Source organism: Zingiber officinale, chromosome 9A, assembly GCF_018446385.1.
Source record: "Zingiber officinale cultivar Zhangliang chromosome 9A, Zo_v1.1, whole genome shotgun sequence".
In the NCBI taxonomy this organism is placed as follows: Eukaryota; Viridiplantae; Streptophyta; class Magnoliopsida; order Zingiberales; family Zingiberaceae; genus Zingiber; species Zingiber officinale.
The window spans coordinates 38,557,420-38,574,857 of NC_056002.1; the positions used below are offsets into that span (position 1 = coordinate 38,557,420).

At 36.7% G+C, this 17,438-nt stretch overlaps 1 protein-coding gene across 2 annotated transcripts in view; it reads right to left on the reverse strand.

Annotated features, from left to right (window-relative positions):
* Positions 1-904: 904 nt before the first annotated feature.
* LOC122020254 (secretory carrier-associated membrane protein 3-like) overlaps positions 905-17,438 on the reverse strand; it is a 29,778-nt gene continuing 13,244 nt past the window's right edge. Inside the window, exons 1-12 of one of the 2 annotated variants that reach the window (XM_042578102.1) lie at positions 7,138-7,424; positions 4,949-5,068; positions 4,608-4,670; positions 3,460-3,493; positions 3,243-3,365; positions 2,669-2,731; positions 2,468-2,561; positions 2,123-2,168; positions 1,959-2,026; positions 1,835-1,883; positions 1,455-1,520; positions 905-1,277 (exon numbers count right to left, since the gene is read on the reverse strand). In XM_042578102.1, coding sequence (XP_042434036.1) covers positions 1,191-1,277; positions 1,455-1,520; positions 1,835-1,883; positions 1,959-2,026; positions 2,123-2,168; positions 2,468-2,561; positions 2,669-2,731; positions 3,243-3,365; positions 3,460-3,493; positions 4,608-4,670; positions 4,949-5,068; positions 7,138-7,197 — 873 coding nt within the window. In that variant the 5' untranslated portion in view covers positions 7,198-7,424 and the 3' untranslated portion in view covers positions 905-1,190. Of the gene's footprint in view, positions 1,278-1,454; positions 1,521-1,834; positions 1,884-1,958; positions 2,027-2,122; positions 2,169-2,467; positions 2,562-2,668; positions 2,732-3,242; positions 3,366-3,459; positions 3,494-4,607; positions 4,671-4,948; positions 5,069-7,137; positions 7,425-17,438 lie in introns of those variants that run through there. The other variant, XM_042578100.1, reaches the window with a different exon arrangement.

Genomic DNA, 17,438 nt, shown 5'->3' on the forward strand with positions numbered 1-17,438 from the left:
GAGAATGTTGTTTTTGTTTTTTAAATCTCTTAATGTGTTGGGCAGTACAGTTAAAATGTATCATTCGAATGAGTTATGAAACTTATTAATTAGAGCAAAAGTGATTATGTTCATCTTAGCCGTTCTTTATAATCCAGCCTTAGATAATCATGGGATATCAACTGCCAAGAGACTAAAGAGTAAAAAGGATTTTTTTTTTTTTTTTCTGGAGATATATGTCCGTTGGAAATTGACTCTTGTCCTATTATAATAAAATTGTCACTTTCTAATCAACTAAGTATCCTCATGGAGACTATCAAAACTTAATAATATGCTAATATATAGTGGCTTATACAACACTGGTGTAATTATATCAATGAGTATTGTATCATATCAATATTGGATATACCTTCATATCTTATACAATACAAGTCGAGATGAATTAAGATAATATTATTTTTTATATAATGTTAGATGGAAAACAGTTACAAGTATATAATTGTTTTTTATATTTTTTTCTTCTTCATCTTCTTCCTTATACATCAAAATATTAACATGATTCCAAGTCAAAAATTAAAACTTCTTCACAACTAAAGAAGTTGAACCTTGGTTCATTTAGTCTAGCCTCCTCAGTTCATATAATCAATTTGAGCATTTCGTCTATTTAGTACACTTCTAATATTTCGTCTATTTAGTACACTTTTATTCCTCTATTTTGATCTACTTTGCCAATTTCTCTAGCCATATCCTTTTGCTAGATTGGCCCATCCAACTTGCTCAATTTACTCGATCAGCCTATTTGTTTAGCCTATATATAGTTTCAGCACTAAATGCCTTCACAAATAACCCATAACTTACTACTGTTTTTGATACAGATATTAACTTTGATCACTGCTAATTGAATCTAAACTGACACAGATTACCATCGAACAAAATGATCTTCAAGTGAATGCCACATCAAGTTCTATCTTCGATACAATCTACAAGATGCTAGTTGCATCTCAGTTCACTTTATGAAAAAGTATTGTTCAGTATGAGAAACTGTAGTAGTGTTTCCAATGGCTTCAGTGTACAAATATGAAAATATGGTTCAAAGAGAAGGCCCAAGTCACATGGGACTAGCGAGAGCTCCAATTTGCATGAACATTGAAAAAAAAAAGATTGATTTGCCTGATATTACACACAATCCAGATAAGAAATGATGCAATAAATCATATCGCTGCTCTTAAAGCTCCCCGTGCTACCTCCTTCTTCATCTCTGCTTCTTTTCCACTCCCTCGGAAGTACATGTACACTTGCTGCAAAGATGATAACATGAATGAATCTCTAGCTAAAAAGACAGTTAAATACGTGGGGAAAAAAACTAAAAAAGTGGAAATCTTTTTCAGCTAAAGATCTCATTTATTGGAAAGAAACAGAATATATGCTGTTGAAATAAACAAATATGGAGCTGATAATGAGTTAGGGAAGGTAACCTGAATAACCCAGACACTGAGCAGTGATTCAAGGCAGAACATACCAAATCCAATGAAATAAAAGATCTACAAGCAAAGAGTTAGAGATTCAGTTCAGACAAAGCTAGAAATAAAGAAAGAATCGGCTCTCAACATTAATGGAACAAGTTTTTCATTTTTCGCAGCCCATCATCTCTGTTTGGCATGACAAAACTGGCAGTAATAGCACTGAGGGAGGGTGATTCCCATTTGTTTATCAATAGTTTGGCCTAACTTGTTACAGGGACAAAGAACCACTAGGTTCGAGGTGCTTCTTAGTTATATGATGATACTGCCTTCTAGTAAATTTTTTTAGTGCATATAGTTATGTAATTGCATTTTCCAAATGAGTCAGAACATACCCCAACTAGGGCATGCTCACTGATGATATCCACCGCTGGCAAAATTCCTCTGCCACACCAAAGAGAAGACGACTATTATCACATTAGGAGATTTATTGGAAAAGGGCTTTCTAGAATTACTTACGTCAATGATTTTCCCTTGAAAATAATTGGAGGAGCCACGGAAGCATAGATCACAAAACCAATATGAAGCTGCAGAAGAGACAATTGAACTTGGATGAGTCACAAGGGACTCCATATTCACCTGTAATACTACAAAATGCTGAAGTAGACAAATAAAAAATTTACCAGGTAAAATAGAAAAAACCATCCAAAGTTCAAGGCACTTTCCGTCCTATTACAAGCGTCAAAATGTTGTCAATGTAAGTTTCTTACTTTGAGAATAAATAAGATGCTACCATATTCCACAATGAAAGTAGTAATTGACCATGTCCCAATGGGCCAGGCCGCAAAAGCATAGCACAGGTAGTAACAGGCCAGTATGAACCTACTCAAAATCAACAAAAATTTTGAAGTTGCTAGCAGATTGTGATTTTGGTATGGAATATGTTATGAGATATGAATAATTCATAATGGTAAATACAACTATTGGTATATGAAAAATATTTCAAAAACAAGATTGGATAATAATACCTCATGGCACGATAAAGAGGCTTATACCACAATACATAAGCTCCTGGTACACCTGAAATGAAGTAGATGATGGAAAGGAACCAGATTGTGGCACCTAACCAAAAAAAAAGCAGCAATATCAGCTTCATTGTCTTATAATGTGATTTACTACACATAAATCAGTAATGTCAAACGGGGGATGGAATCAAACTTCATTAGTACCTTCTCCCTTAATCCAAGCTGCAGTAACTGCTAGAATATTCCAAAACAGGCATACAGTTAATCCTGCAAGATAAAAATACTGATGAGTTCCAGATTTTTGCAAAGCATTAGTAATAAGCATTCTACTGAGTTGTACAAGATCAACCCATCAAAATGATTTGGTTCTTTTAGGAAGCACCTTCACTAATGCATCCTAAACATTAATTAAAATTTCCCTTAGTTTCATATTTATGTCAATTGACGAATACATTCCCCATGCCACCTTCACTAAATATCCATGCATGCTAGACATTAGCACCCATACCACTACAAACATGAAATAACCGTGTATTGGGTAATTGATGATAGACATGCTAAAATGTGAATCCTTTATCAATCAATTACTCTATTGGGGCTTGGTCAGATAGCACAATTCTGTGACCAGGAATCAAAGCTCATCAAAAAACGCAAGATAAAGGAATACATGGTGATGCTAAACATCTAGATTATTGTTGCATGATCATAGTTTTACAGTACAAATTCTTTCATTATTAAAGTAACATTGAACAGTCAGAGAGCATATATCAAAACATACCTAACAGCGATGCGAACGCAAAGTACTGCAATCTTTGTAAGTGGATTGGTATCTCATTTGCAATATCATGATGAATAATTGGAAAGAAAGGTGGCCAATTTTGTTCCTCTATTACAATACCAGCTGCAAATGGAGAAGACTTCCTCATCTTCATAAAGATGTGGTAATTAACTAAAGTAAACCAAGCAATCAAAAGACAAAACTACGGAAGTGTCACCTCGTGCTGCAGCATCTTCTCTACGTTTAAGATCCTAGAAGGAAGAAAGAGCAACTTACAAAGACAGTTATAGAAAATATGATAGAAAACTGGTAGTTCAATGAAAGATATTCCAAGCATAGTCTAGAGTCTTTTACATCATTAGTCTCTACAACTAATAAGAACAACTAATGTAAAATTTGACTGGGTGACTCCTTATCCCATAAGCTTAAGTTGTTGGGAAAGAGCTTAAGATTTAGACTTATAGTTTAGCTACACTTTCACAGTCAAGGCGGTCTAAACTTGTTATGAAGCGCATCAAGTCCTAGTGAAAACTAGACAAGCTTGTGGACAAACTCATGACGAGTGATTAAAGAAATGATATGAAAACAAATAGGGAAAAGTAACCATTGAACTTATGAGTATGACCATGCTTGATTTTATGTTAAGATTTACGATTTAGTGCAATATAAGACACAGAGCTGGTGAGTATAAGCGAAGGGATGGAAACCACGTGGGAAATAGGTGGCCAACATTTGAAAGTATATACTGATAGCAGGGTGGCTAGCAGAAGCATGGAGAAGTATGAGAACATTCATCTGATTTGTGTAAAAACTGCAAAGAAAGTTAGAGACCGGCTATTGAGGGAGTGGACAGTTGAATGTGAACTCCTCCCAAGACAGAATCATGAGACGGATGGGTTAAGCAAAGAAGTCCAAAGAAAAAAAAAAACTAATAGTGTATTCATGGTGCAACATATGCCTCTATCCTCCAACTCATTTACAGAAGTAAATGGGGAGTGAATAAAAAGTCTATCGTTTCCAAAAGTTAAGCAATAATATTCAGACCGACAGGTCTGCTTTCAGACCCCAAAAAAGCTTTTACCCAGATATCAAAAGGTTAAGTTATAAGGAAAGGCAAAAATTGTAGACTTAATATTTAAGAAATAGCATATGCTCCAAAATTATAGCTATCAACAATGTTAGTGAAAATAGAACCGCATCCATCACAAAATAGTGTGGCAACATAAAAGTATATATTAAAAGAAATAAAAAAAAAAAAGGGATAACCTTTACTTTGAAGAGAAAGCACTGGAAGAGGTCCAACTAAGTTTGCTGGACATTTTTAATGCAAGGTAGTAGGCATCGTCATTTAGGTCAAAGACATACCTTTTCCCTCTTATCGAGCTCGGCTTCCTTGGCCTGTAGTTCCTTCTCCTTTTTCTTGAGATCCTACATGGACAGATGAAAACATGAGAATTACATAAATAGATAATATCCTACAGATTCCAACACTGTCATAACCAATAGATGTTATGATGCCAACAAAGATGCAATCATTAGAAAACAATTTTTTTACAATTCAACATAAAAGTATGGATGAAGTAACTCTTTTGCAACACACAGGAGAGTTTACTTAAAATTTTAAATGTTAAGAAGCCTACAGCTACAAACATGATATCCTATCCCTTACAAATAAACGCAACAAGTAACCATGGATTTATGTCCACCTTTGTTGTATCCATGGGAATATCTATTGTTGCACCAAGGCGGTCATTGTAGAAATCAGCAGGTTCTGGAGGAAGAGGTGATAGCCTTGTGTTTAATGCCGGAGGAACACTTGCTGAGTTCTGAAGAGTTGAAAATAAATTGGTGGATTAGAATAGCTTGAAAATAAGAAATTTCTAGCAAAAACATTGAAAAAAAAAAAAGAAGATGCAAACAGAAGTAAGTTCATTTAATTGAGAAGATAGCTTCTTCACCAACATTCAAATAATTAAACTATCTAAATAGACTATGAAGGATAGCTTGATAATATTTCTAATGAAGTAGAATGGGCCTCCAATAAATTACTATATTATGTAAGCTATGGTAACTCAGTGGCTAATAAGGTGAAACATAGAAAAATATCTCGCTGTTCAGGTTTCACTTTAAATTGGTAAACTCAAAGAACCTTTTTGAGAACTTTTGTGAAACAAAATCAGAATATTATCAAAGTCAATGATCTACCAATCTACCAATAATTCAACAATCTGTTAAGTTTTGACTTTGTTAAATTTTTCTTTCCTCTCAAGTTTCTACCATTTTTCCCTTTCGTTCACTCTAGCCTACAAAGAAAGAACTTGGCCAAGGTTGAGGATCTATAGTTTAATCCATGTGAGATGTGACTATGTGAGAGGTGGACATGTTCCTTGAACTGGAACTTGTAAGGTTTTACTGTCATAAGTTTGTGCTGCTTACTTTTGGTAGTGTTGTATAATTGAGTCTCCTTTGGCGATGAGTATTGACCTGTCAATTTTCATTAAACTAAGTAAACTTTAAGTTTCGAATGTTCACTTTGATTTCTCTATTTTTGTAGCACTTCTATTCTGCTGTGTTCCTTTCTAACACTCGTGCATTTAATGTCCCTTTCAGCAGGAAATTTATTGAGTCTAAAAGACAACAATAATCTCAGAAATGAAGAACATTCTATCTAGCTATAGTGACTATGACCATATGCATTTAGCAGTGTATAATTTACATCAATGACAAATTGCCAAAGAACAAAATCATGTTGAAGAGTCTTTCCAAAAAAAAAAAAATGAAGAGTTTTTGAATTATTAGAAATACTTTTAAGAATTACTAGATTTTTTAAACATGCCCTGAATAGGTTTAGTCCCAAATTGAGCATTTAATTATAGGAGTCCTACAAATATGGTGTAATAGTTATCTAGTCAATAATACTATGACCTTTATCCTTGCAACTTTGTATTACAGAGGGTGCTAACCTCAACCTATCAATCATATCAAAACAGTATGATCTCTCATCACCCATCAATCATATTGCAAATAGATGTGCTAAATGAGTAGAGTTGCTAAAGACCCTGCATGACACATCCAGAGGCATAGGCTCATGCTAGGTGAAGCACGGTTGGCACATGTGAAGTGCTTGACATGGCCCATATTAAGTGTGTGTCATGCACAAAGATCCGCGCTAAGCATGACCTACATAACAAGTCCGGCATAGCTCACATATCAAGTTAGAGTATTATGGTTTAGCATACATATAAATATGATGTAACAATTCTTTTTTGAACAACAACACAATATTTATCCCTTTCAACTCTGGCTAATCAGGATATATTGTTCAAGGCAAAATCCTGCAAACCAAAAGTCTGGAAATGTATAACTGAAGCATTTCTAGGCTCTACATTGTATGCCTAAATAATAGATCATGCATTTCGATGTTGACTAATCACTGCATACAGGCTGTTAAAGGTTAAAGCTAATAAATAAACGTTTATAATGATTCAATTTATATAATTGGAATGGCAGCTATTAACCAGAAACATCTACAAGGTCCTAATCTTCCAGAAACCAATTAAAATATAGTCGACAGCCGCAGCAGAAGGTTTCTAAAACCTAATATCTCGAAAACTTGACCACGTTCCCATAAGTTTAATTTCAAACAAAGGGAAAAAAAAAGGATGAGAACCAGATCGAAAGTAAAAGACGCGAGCACGTCTACCAAACAACTACATTCTGCGAATCGGAGTCGGCAAATTAAAATCAATCAAATTGTTCAAAATGCATTTCGCTTCGTAGAATTAGAGATTCACTGTATGAGGGATAAGAAATTCAAAAAAGAAACTAGGAATCACGAACGACAAACTCGTCAAGAGAGAGCAATGCGGCAAGATCGACTGCGAACTCGACTCACCGAGAAAGGGTTAACCTCCTCCTCCTCTTCGAAGGGATTGCTATCATAACGCCTCGCCATGCGCTGAAGGGAACTCTTCTGCCGGATCCGGAGAAGAGAAGCAGATGAAGTGGAGAAGGATGGAGATCTCGCAAGAAGATGGGAGGGGAGGGCAGGGGAAGAGGGTTTGGAATTGAAACCGTGAGTTGGATCTGGTTTTGTAATTGCAAGAACGCCGTTCTAATTGAAAGAAAGAGGAGGGTAATTGCCGTTTTCTTACTCAATTTGGTGGCCTTAATCTAATTAATTACTGGAATAGCAAATCTACTCATATGTCTACTAAAAATATCACGATTCATGATATTTTGTGGTGGCAAGTTGTGTGGGATAGATTTAGAGGGGATAATGGATCTGATTTGATTTGAATTTTATATTTTTTCTCTTCATATTTATTGGGTAGAAGATATTCATCCTCATATTCATATATATTAAAAAATATATATTTCTATATTAATATATTTCTTCTTTTAATTTAACTATCATAATTCATGTTAAAATTAACATTATATTAAAAAATAAATTAAATATTTATATAATCTACTTCTAATATTTTTTAAAAAAAATACTTAAGAAAATAAAATTTATATATATATAACATCAAAAATATATAATTCCTTCATACCCCTCGGAGTCGAATATCAAATCCTTCAGTTCGAAGAATAGGATCATCCCTATATGGAATTGTGTGCCTCACTCAGTGTAAATTCTTTTTAAAAACTTTAAATTTTAAGAAACATTGAAAAAACACTCTTAATTACTAAATTCTCGAAAGGACATAAAAAAAATCAAAGGACGTCATATTTTTTTATTTAAAAATATTTTTATTTTAATAGTATCATAGGAGCTACAATGAAATTTTTTTAATTACTATAATTATCAAAGGTGTTAATATATATTTTTTAAAATTTAATCAGGTCAAAAATACTATATACAATATATTTACATTAAAAAAATTCTTTCGATTATGGACAAGAAAGCGAAGCGTTCGATCGTGGGCTGAAATTTCCCCCATTATAAAATTTTCAATTTTTTTTAATATTGTCATAATCTTCATATTCCTTTGAAATTTTAGAATAAATTTGAGACTGCTTGCAGTTGAACCCAAGTCCTAACTAAAACGACGTTCAGGGAGGGAAGTTAACTCGACGACTCCCAGGACAGGACATGTCAATGCCCGACAAGAAAGCAATGCCAATATACATGGCACCGTCCATGGTGGCAGAAAGACTACGTTCGCCCCCGGCGTACATGGCACCGTCATCTCTTAATTGAAGAATGCGTGAGCCTGCCATCATTCACGTGCTACGTTGTATCTGTGAGATATCAAGTTGGACCAAAGCTTGGAAAGGCATCTCGAAATGATTCAAACATAAGGTCAATACTTGAGAAAGCAACCTCTCTACTGCCGTGAGAGCAACAGGGGCAGCAGCATGCTTCTTTGAAGTCCATAAAGAGACCTATACACAATGTGTGACATTACCAAATAGTCAAGGTGGCTCCCAGACACAAGAGAGTTCAGATTTGCTAAGTGGAACTCGTGTTCGCTGGATTCTGGGGACTTGGCGGACTCTGGTTTTCGGTGAATTAGCAATGCTCGTGAGAATGTGGGCTGGGAGCAGAAGCAGGATACGCGATGAAAGTCGGTGTGCTATGGCCAGGCATCAGCACAGATACCTCCTTTGAATACATTGAAATCTGAAAATATGGAGAAGTTTCACATATTGAAGTTACAGGTCGACATCTCAGTTCCTACAATGTGAAAATTTCCAAGCAAATGCGTTCTATATAGAGTTTGATACGACAATTTGCAATTTGTGAACAAACAAACAATAGCCAAGAAACAAGCTAAGAAAGTAATGAGTGAAGCAAAAAATGAAACTTTTGAACGGTTATATCAAAAATTGGATACAAAAGAAGGGGAAAAAGATATTTATAGAATAGCTAAAGCGAGAGAAAGAAAAACAAGAGATCTTAGCCAAATAAAATGTATTAAAGATGAATGTAATAGGGTATTAGTAAGCGATGAAGAAATAAAAGAGCGGTGGAAGAGGTATTTTCATCAACTTTTTAATGAAGGTTTAGGAGACCAACTTAACTTAGGTAATTTAATTAGGTCAAATGAGCATCGAAATTTTAATTTTTATCGTAGAATTCAAACTTCAGAAGTAAAACAAGTTTTAAATGAGATGCACAATGGAAAAGCCGTTGGACCAGATGATATTCCGATAGAGGTATGGAAGTGCTTAGGGAAACAAGGTATTGAATGGCTTACAAAATTATTTAACATGATATTGAAAACGAAAAAAATGTCTGATCAATGGAGGATAAGTACTCTAGTTCCCTTATATAAGAATAAGGGAGACGTACAAAATTGTGCAAACTATAGGGGTATTAAACTAATGAGTCATACTATGAAACTTTGGGAAAAAGTAATAGAAAAAAGATTAAGGAAGGAGACCACAGTGACAGAAAATCAATTTGGGTTCATGCCTGGAAGGTCGACAATAGAAGCTATACATCTTCTTAGACAATTAATTGAAAAATATCGGGAGCAAAAACAAGATCTACACATGGTATTCATTGACTTAGAAAAAGCGTATGATAGAGTCCCAAGAGAAATTATATGGAGAATTTTAGAAAAGAGAGGTGTTAGCGTAACATATATTGAACTAATTAAGGATATGTATGAGGATGTAACGACCAGAGTAAAGACTTCAGGCGGAGTAACTGAAGCATTTCCAATAAAGATAGGGTTACATCAAGGATCAGCTCTAAGTCCCTATCTTTATAATTACGAACTCATTGCACACATTCAAGACACAGTACCGTGGTGCATGTTGTTTGCAGATGATATTATTTTGGTAGATGAGACACGTGAAGGAGTAAATGCTAAGCTAGAATCTTGGAGGGAAACACTAGAAGGGAAAGGTTTTAAGCTTAGTAGATTAAAGACAGAATATATGGAATTTAAGTTTAGCAATATTAGAAGTAATGAAACAATTGTTAAGATAGGAGAGGACGAGTTGCCTGGAACCGAGAGATTTAAATATTTAGGATCATTTTTACAAAATGATGGAGGGATTGAGAGAGATGTCTTACATAGAATACAAGCAGGATGGGTGAAATGGAGGGGAGCGTCGAGTGTTTTATGTGACCGTAAAGTACCTCTTAAACTTAAAGGTAAGTTCTATAAAATCGCAGTTAGACCTGCTATGTTATATGGAGCTGAATGTTGGGCTATGACTCGAGCACATGAGCAGAAGATGAGAGTTGCAGAGATGAGGATGTTAAGGTGGATGTGTGGACATACGAGGATGGACAAAATAAGAAATGAGAGCATTAGAGAGAAAGTAGGAGTTGCATCTATTGAGGAAAAACTCAGAGAGACACGTTTAAGATGGTACGGACATGTACTTAGACGACCAATAAATGCTCCAGTTAGGCGATGTGAAACTATGATAAACATGCATATAAAACGAGGAAGAGGAAGACCAAAAAAGACTTGGTTAGCAACAATAAAACAAGATAAAATTTATTTAAATATAGATTATGATATAATAGGAGATAGAGCTCAATGGCGTAAAAGGATTCATACAGCCGACCCCACTTAGTGGGAAAAGGCTTGGTTGTTGTTGTTGTTGTGTTGAACAAACAAACACTAGATGCATTCACTATTTTTGTAACATTGTTGAGCAGGAGATGAATAACATCGTGTTTTTTTTTTTTTGCTTGGCAAGTTTTATGGTGTAAAGAATTGAGAATTAGCAAGTGAAATATTAAGGTAGAAAAATGGGAGACCATAACTGAAAATCACACCACACATTTGACTCGGAGGCAACACAACGGAAAACAAACTGCTTCAAAAAGAATAAAAGGAATCCACTTGTGAAGTGAGCAATAGGACATTATTTGATCATGTCTAAAACGATGAGATGGCGCGTTAGCTCCGACGACTAAGAAATGATAAGCTTCTCAAGATATGAAGAAATTCTCCGATGATCTTGCACACACTCAGACAATCCAACAAAATGTTAGTGATTTAAGATCGGGATAGAAATCCCTATCTAAGTCCTCCGACACTCAAGTCAGTTCCTTGCTCAAATGTGGAAGAAGAAAAATAGTAACAAAAAATGCCAGGAAGTCTAGTTTCAAATGCAAGTGCTTGTGTTTGCATACCTTACCAACGGAGGGAATTCTCCTTTTTATATCACCTCACATAACCTCTGTGATCATAAGGTGGTCCCCGATCTATTAGAGTTTATTAGAACATGAGAAAAATATAACCTGGATTTCGTGCAATAATCCCTCGAGAAATCTTTTTTTACCCCAAATGTACCCTCTTTGTTATTTATGACTTGAATCCTTGATATGATAACACATGCAAAAGAGTATATCGTTGTAACTGCTTAAAGAACGAAAAAATTTCGAGAGAATATTTCCTGACAAATTTGCCAGACTCTCATAAAGTTATCGACTGCTTGTCTGTTTAGATATATATTGGGCGATCATTAAGTTCGTCGTATTTTGAGAATGCCCCTTCTATTGAATGTATCTTGGCCAATCATGAAGCTGGTCGTGCATTAAAAATATCTTCTATTGAATATATCTCGACCTGTCATAAAGTCGATCGTGCATTAAAAGTATCTTCTGTTGAATGTATCTCACCCGGTCAAAAGCTGGTCGTGCATTAAGAGTATCTTCTATTGAATATATCTCGGTCGGTCATAAAGTCGGTCGTACATTAAGAGTATCTTCTGTTGAATGTATCTAAGTCAATCATAAAGTCAATCGTGTATTAAGAGTACCTTCTATTGAATGTATCTTAAAACTCGCTCGGACGTTGGTCGATCAAGCGCACACAGAGAGTATTTCGCTCGATAGGCTTTACCCAATCGAGCGCACACAAAGAGTCTTTCGCTTGGTCAGCCTTCGTTCGACTAATCATATGTTAAGAACCATGTATGGTGCTAAGTGCTTTTATGCTCGCTCAGTTGATTTTGCCCGGTCGAGCGCACACAAAAAGTATTTCGCTCGGTCGACCTTCGCTCAACTAATCATATGTTAAGAACCCTGTATGGTACTAAGTGCTTTTATGCTCGCTCGGTCGACCTTGCCCGATCAAGCACACATAGAAAGTATTTCGCTCGGTCAGCATTCGCTCAGCTAATCATATGTTAAGAACCTTGTATGGTGTTATGCGCTTTTATGCTCACTCGGTAGACCTTGCCCGATCAAGCGCACACAAAAAGTATTTCGCTCAGTCAGCCTTTGCCCGGCCGATCATATATTATATCCTAACTAAGACTAAGCATCTCTAGGCCCGGTCGATTCTTCCCGTCCGATCCTATGTAGGGAAACTCATGCTCGATCAAGTTCGGGCATCAACCCATCCTCTTGACTTTAGCTCCCACTTTACCTAAAAGGCTCGCTCATCATAACTCGTATCACTACCTCTCCCTCAAGTTTAGTCGAAGGTGTAACCGACTGAATATACTCAAGTTCTAGTTTTGTTCACTTGTCATACTTATGGGAATTTTCTCAAGTTCACCAATGAATATTCAATACTTATTTATCTAGTTTATTATTCTACACTTTCCCTTTTTTTTTTCTTCAATTATACCTAGAGAACTGCACAACCTTTTCAAAATTCTCTCGTTGATTACCACAGCTTGCCCATTACTACATGAGTATGCCACAGAGGTGAAAGCTTGTGTAATACCATATCCCAAACATCATTCTCGAATTATTTTACCTTGAAATTATCTTCCATTATCGGAAATCAACTTATGTGGAATATTAAATATGCAAATAATATGTTTCCATAAGAACTTAATTACTACCTGTTCAGTAATTTTGGCCAATGGTTCAACTTCCATCCATTTTGAAAAATAATCCACAGCTACCAATAAAAATCTTCTCTGAGCATGTGCAATAGAGAATGGTCCTACTATATTCATACTCTATTGATCAAAAGGACATGATACAATGGAAGTTTTCAATAATTTAGTAGGGTGATAAAGAATATTATGATGTTTCTGATAAGAAAAATATGTTCTCACCAATTGTGTAGCATCTATTTACAAAGTGGGCCAAAAATATCCTGCTAATAATATTTTTCTAACAAGAGACCGACCCCCATATGATTACCACAAGAGTCTTGATGTGCCTCCTATAAGATATACTGCATGTCATTGGATCATATACACTTAAGTAAAGGACAGGAGAAAGCTCTTTTATGATGATAATCTCCAATCATAGTAAACTATCCGACTCTTTTCTTGAGCATACGCACTTGTTCTCCATCAGTGGGTAGAACGCTATGTTGCAAGAGTAGAATAATCGGTGTCCTCCAATCACCTTATATTTCCATATCAGCCTGTTGTTCAATACAAGCCACCAATAACGTCTGTTCCATTGGCCTGTCCAAACTCCAGGGAATTATGGCAGAGGTCAATTTAGCTAATTCATCTGCTACTTGATTATCTGAACGAAGAATCTTCTGTATGCGCACTTCTAAAAATTCCTCCTTCAATTTGTCAAATGCCTCTGCATACAACTTGAGTATTTCATTATTGATTTCAAATTTTCCAGATAACTGCTATGCTGCTAACTGAGAATCAGAATAGATTAAAATCCGAGCAACCCCTACGTGTCACGCAACTTGCAATCCTGCTATTAGTGCCTCATATTTTGCTTCATTGTTAGTGACTCCATAATTTAAACCGGACAAATAGTTGCATCTGATCTTCCCTAGGTGATATAAGAAGGATCCATATCCCACTACCCTACTGAGTAAAAGACTCATCGACATATATTTTCCAAGTTTCTTCCGTCTATAGACCTTGCACCTCTGTTATGAAATCGGCTAAAGCTTGGGCTTTGATGGGCGTTCGGGGCTGGTACTGTATATCATATTTGTTAAGTTCAGTCGTCCATTTAATCAACCTTCCGGACGTTTCTAGATTGACAAGTACTCGACCCAAAGTACTATTAGTTAATACTATAATTGAGTGCGATAAAAAGTAAGGACGCAACCTCCAACCTCCGAGCAGCCAAGACCAAGCCATAAACCAACTTCTCGAGTATAGTATAGTGGCACTCTGCTCCTTTTAATAAATGACTTAAAAATACACAGATTGTTGCTCTTTTTCCTCCTGTCTCACTAACACTGAACCAACAGTATGTTCATTGGTTGATAAGTAAATCCATAAAATTTCACCCACTATTGGTTTAGCTAATACAAAAAGAGTAGAGAGATAATTTTTTAGCTCCTCAAATGCCTTGTTGCAGTTCTCATCCCATTGGAATTTGGTCGCTCGACGCAATAATTTGAAGAAGGGAAGACTCCGATCAGCCGACCGAGAAATGAAATGAGATAAGGCAGTAATTCAGCTAGTTAATCTTTGTGCCTCCTTCAAATTTCGTGGAGGGGCCATATCTTGTAACGCTCGGACTTTACTGGGATTAGCTTATATTCCTCGTTCAGTTACCATGTAGCCTAGAAATTTCCCACTTCTAACTCTAAACAAACATTTGTTGGGGTTAAGCTTTAACCCATAGTGCCTTAAAATTCTACAAGCTTCTTCTATGTCTACACATAAATCTGCAGCTTCTATGTCTACACATAAATTTGCAGCTTGAAGGAATTTAAAGAAGATATCATCCACATAAACTTCTACATTTCACCCAATTTACTTTTTAAAGACCTTGCTCATAAGCCTTTGATAAGTAGCTCCTGCATTCTTTAGTCCAAAAGACATAACATTATAACAGTAAGTATATTCAATAATTATGAAGCTAAGCTTTTCTTGATCATCCTTGGCGAAAGGAACTTGATGATATCCTTGATAAGCATCTAGCATACATATGAATTCACAACTAGTAGTAGAATCTACCACTTGATCTACTCGAGGTAATAGATAATAATCTTTTGGGCAAGATTTATTGAAATCCCTAAGTCAATACACACTCTTCATTTGTTTTCAGGTTTAGAAACCAGAACAACGTTAGCCAACTAGCTTGGGAATTGCACTTCCCGGATGTATCTTGTCTCTAAAAGCTTGTCTACTTCTTCTTTAAGGATTTTGTCCTGATCGACCCCAAAATCCCTCTTCTTTTGCTTGACCGGACGAGAATCGGGGTAGACATGCAATATATGCTCCATGATCGAAGGAGACACACTTGTCACTTCTTTGGGCGTCCAGGCAAACACATCACTGTTGCTCATCAAGCAATTCACCAGCTCAGCCTTAATGTCAAGATTTAGGTCGACAGCTATGTGCGTGATTGCTTCCGATCGGCCAGCCTAAATTTGTACATCCTCCTTCTCTTCGTACATTAGACAGGCAGCTTCTCTTGAATAATATTGACTTCTATCCTCTAAATATTTCGAGCGACAGTAGCCTCCGTTTTTATTACCTCCACATAACATTTGCGGGCTACCAGTTGATCACCTTTAACTTCCCCCACTTGATCATCTACAGGGAATTTTATCTTCTAGCAAAAAGTTGAAACGACCGCCCAGAATTCATTCAAGGTCGGTCGACCAAAAATGACGTTGTATGCGGAGGGTGCATTCATAACCATAAAAATCGACCAGTGTGTCCTCATCAGAGGCTCTTCTCCAAGAGATATAGCCAATTTGATTTGACCAAGCGATTGAACTTCATTCCCCGTAAATCCATACAAAGGAGTTGACATAGGCTGGAGCTCGCTCGGGTCAATCTGCAACTGATCAAAAGTCTGTTTGAAAATGATGTTAACAGAACTACCTATATCAATGAAAATACGAGAGATATTATAATTGGTTATCACAGCCTTAATTATCAATATAGCATCATGGGGTACTTCTACCCACTCTAGATCTCTGGGTCCAAAGTTTATCTTTGGTCCGGTCGCTCGTTCAACACTACATCTGACCTCGTGGATGACCAAACGTCGAGCATGTGCCTTCTTTGCTCGGTTGGAGTTACCATCAGTGGATCCCCCAGCTATCATATGAATATTACCTCAAGAGGCATTATTGTGATTTTTCTCTTGTCGGGCTGATGATTGCTTTGATTGTGCCCGAGCGGGCCTTTGGTCATGCTCCGCCGGGATTTGTAAAGTTCTCGGTTGTGGCTCGGTAGCCCGATATTCAATCTTGAGCAAGATATTTTGTCTTCGATACAGTCGACAGTTTGGGGCTAGGGAACGCCGACGATATCTGGGATTACCCTCTCGTTGATTTCACAGAGTGTAACACTCCTCCGTGCTGTGAGTAGTTGATTCATGATACGTGCACCATTTTTTGGGATTTCTCGAGGAACTCCCACATGTTGTACGACTTGAGGCCTTGGCTCGGGCTGACGATGTTGAGGACCCGCCCGAGGTCCTCTAGGCGGAGGAGCAGATGCTATAGGGCGCTCGGGGGCAGGAATAGGTGCGATAGCCTTCTTTCGAGCAGAATAGATCTCTTCCACATTAATAAATTCAATTGCTCTTTCAATTAGTAGATCAAAGTTGGCTAGAGGCTTTTTAACCAAATCCTTGAAAAGTCATTATCATTAAGCCATTGGGAAAAAAAACATTTACCAGAACCTACGTGGTGGCAGAAGGAACATCCATGGCCACCTGATTGAACCTTTTGATGTAGGCTTGAATAGACTCCTTGGGCCCCTATTTGAGTAAAAAGAGGTTCTAAGGAGTTTTATGATATCGCCGATTACTAGAAAAATAATGAGGAAATACCTTGCGGAAATCCTTGAATCGGTGAATGGAATTGTCTGACAATCGTTTAAACCATCGTTGGGTTGCTCCGCCAAAGGTGGTGAGGAACATTCAGCATTTTACACCGTCTGTTAATTGTTGAAGAAGGACAGCGTGCTCAAACTTGAGGTGATGAGTATTCTCCAATATTCAAGTTCTAATATCGCATGGGTAAGGAATCATCCAATACCCTTTGAGAGAACGGAATGACAATTCGCTTAGAAGAACTATCACTAGCTACAGCTTTTCCTCTATATCGATCTCGTATGAGCACTTCTCCAGAGGACTCTCGAGGGATTATTCCTTGGCCCATCTGTTCTAAGGGTGTACGAAAAAAAATGCTCTAAGATGCTGATTTGGTGAGAGAGACATAGTGAGCAAGCGAGTACGACCCTCTTCTTGTAACCCCCACCCCCCTCTCTCTCCCTCTAAAGAGTGTTGGTTGATACTTCTAGATTTGGTGGTGGTAGCATGCCACTAGTATTAGCTTGATGTTGTTGTTGAAGCAATTTTTG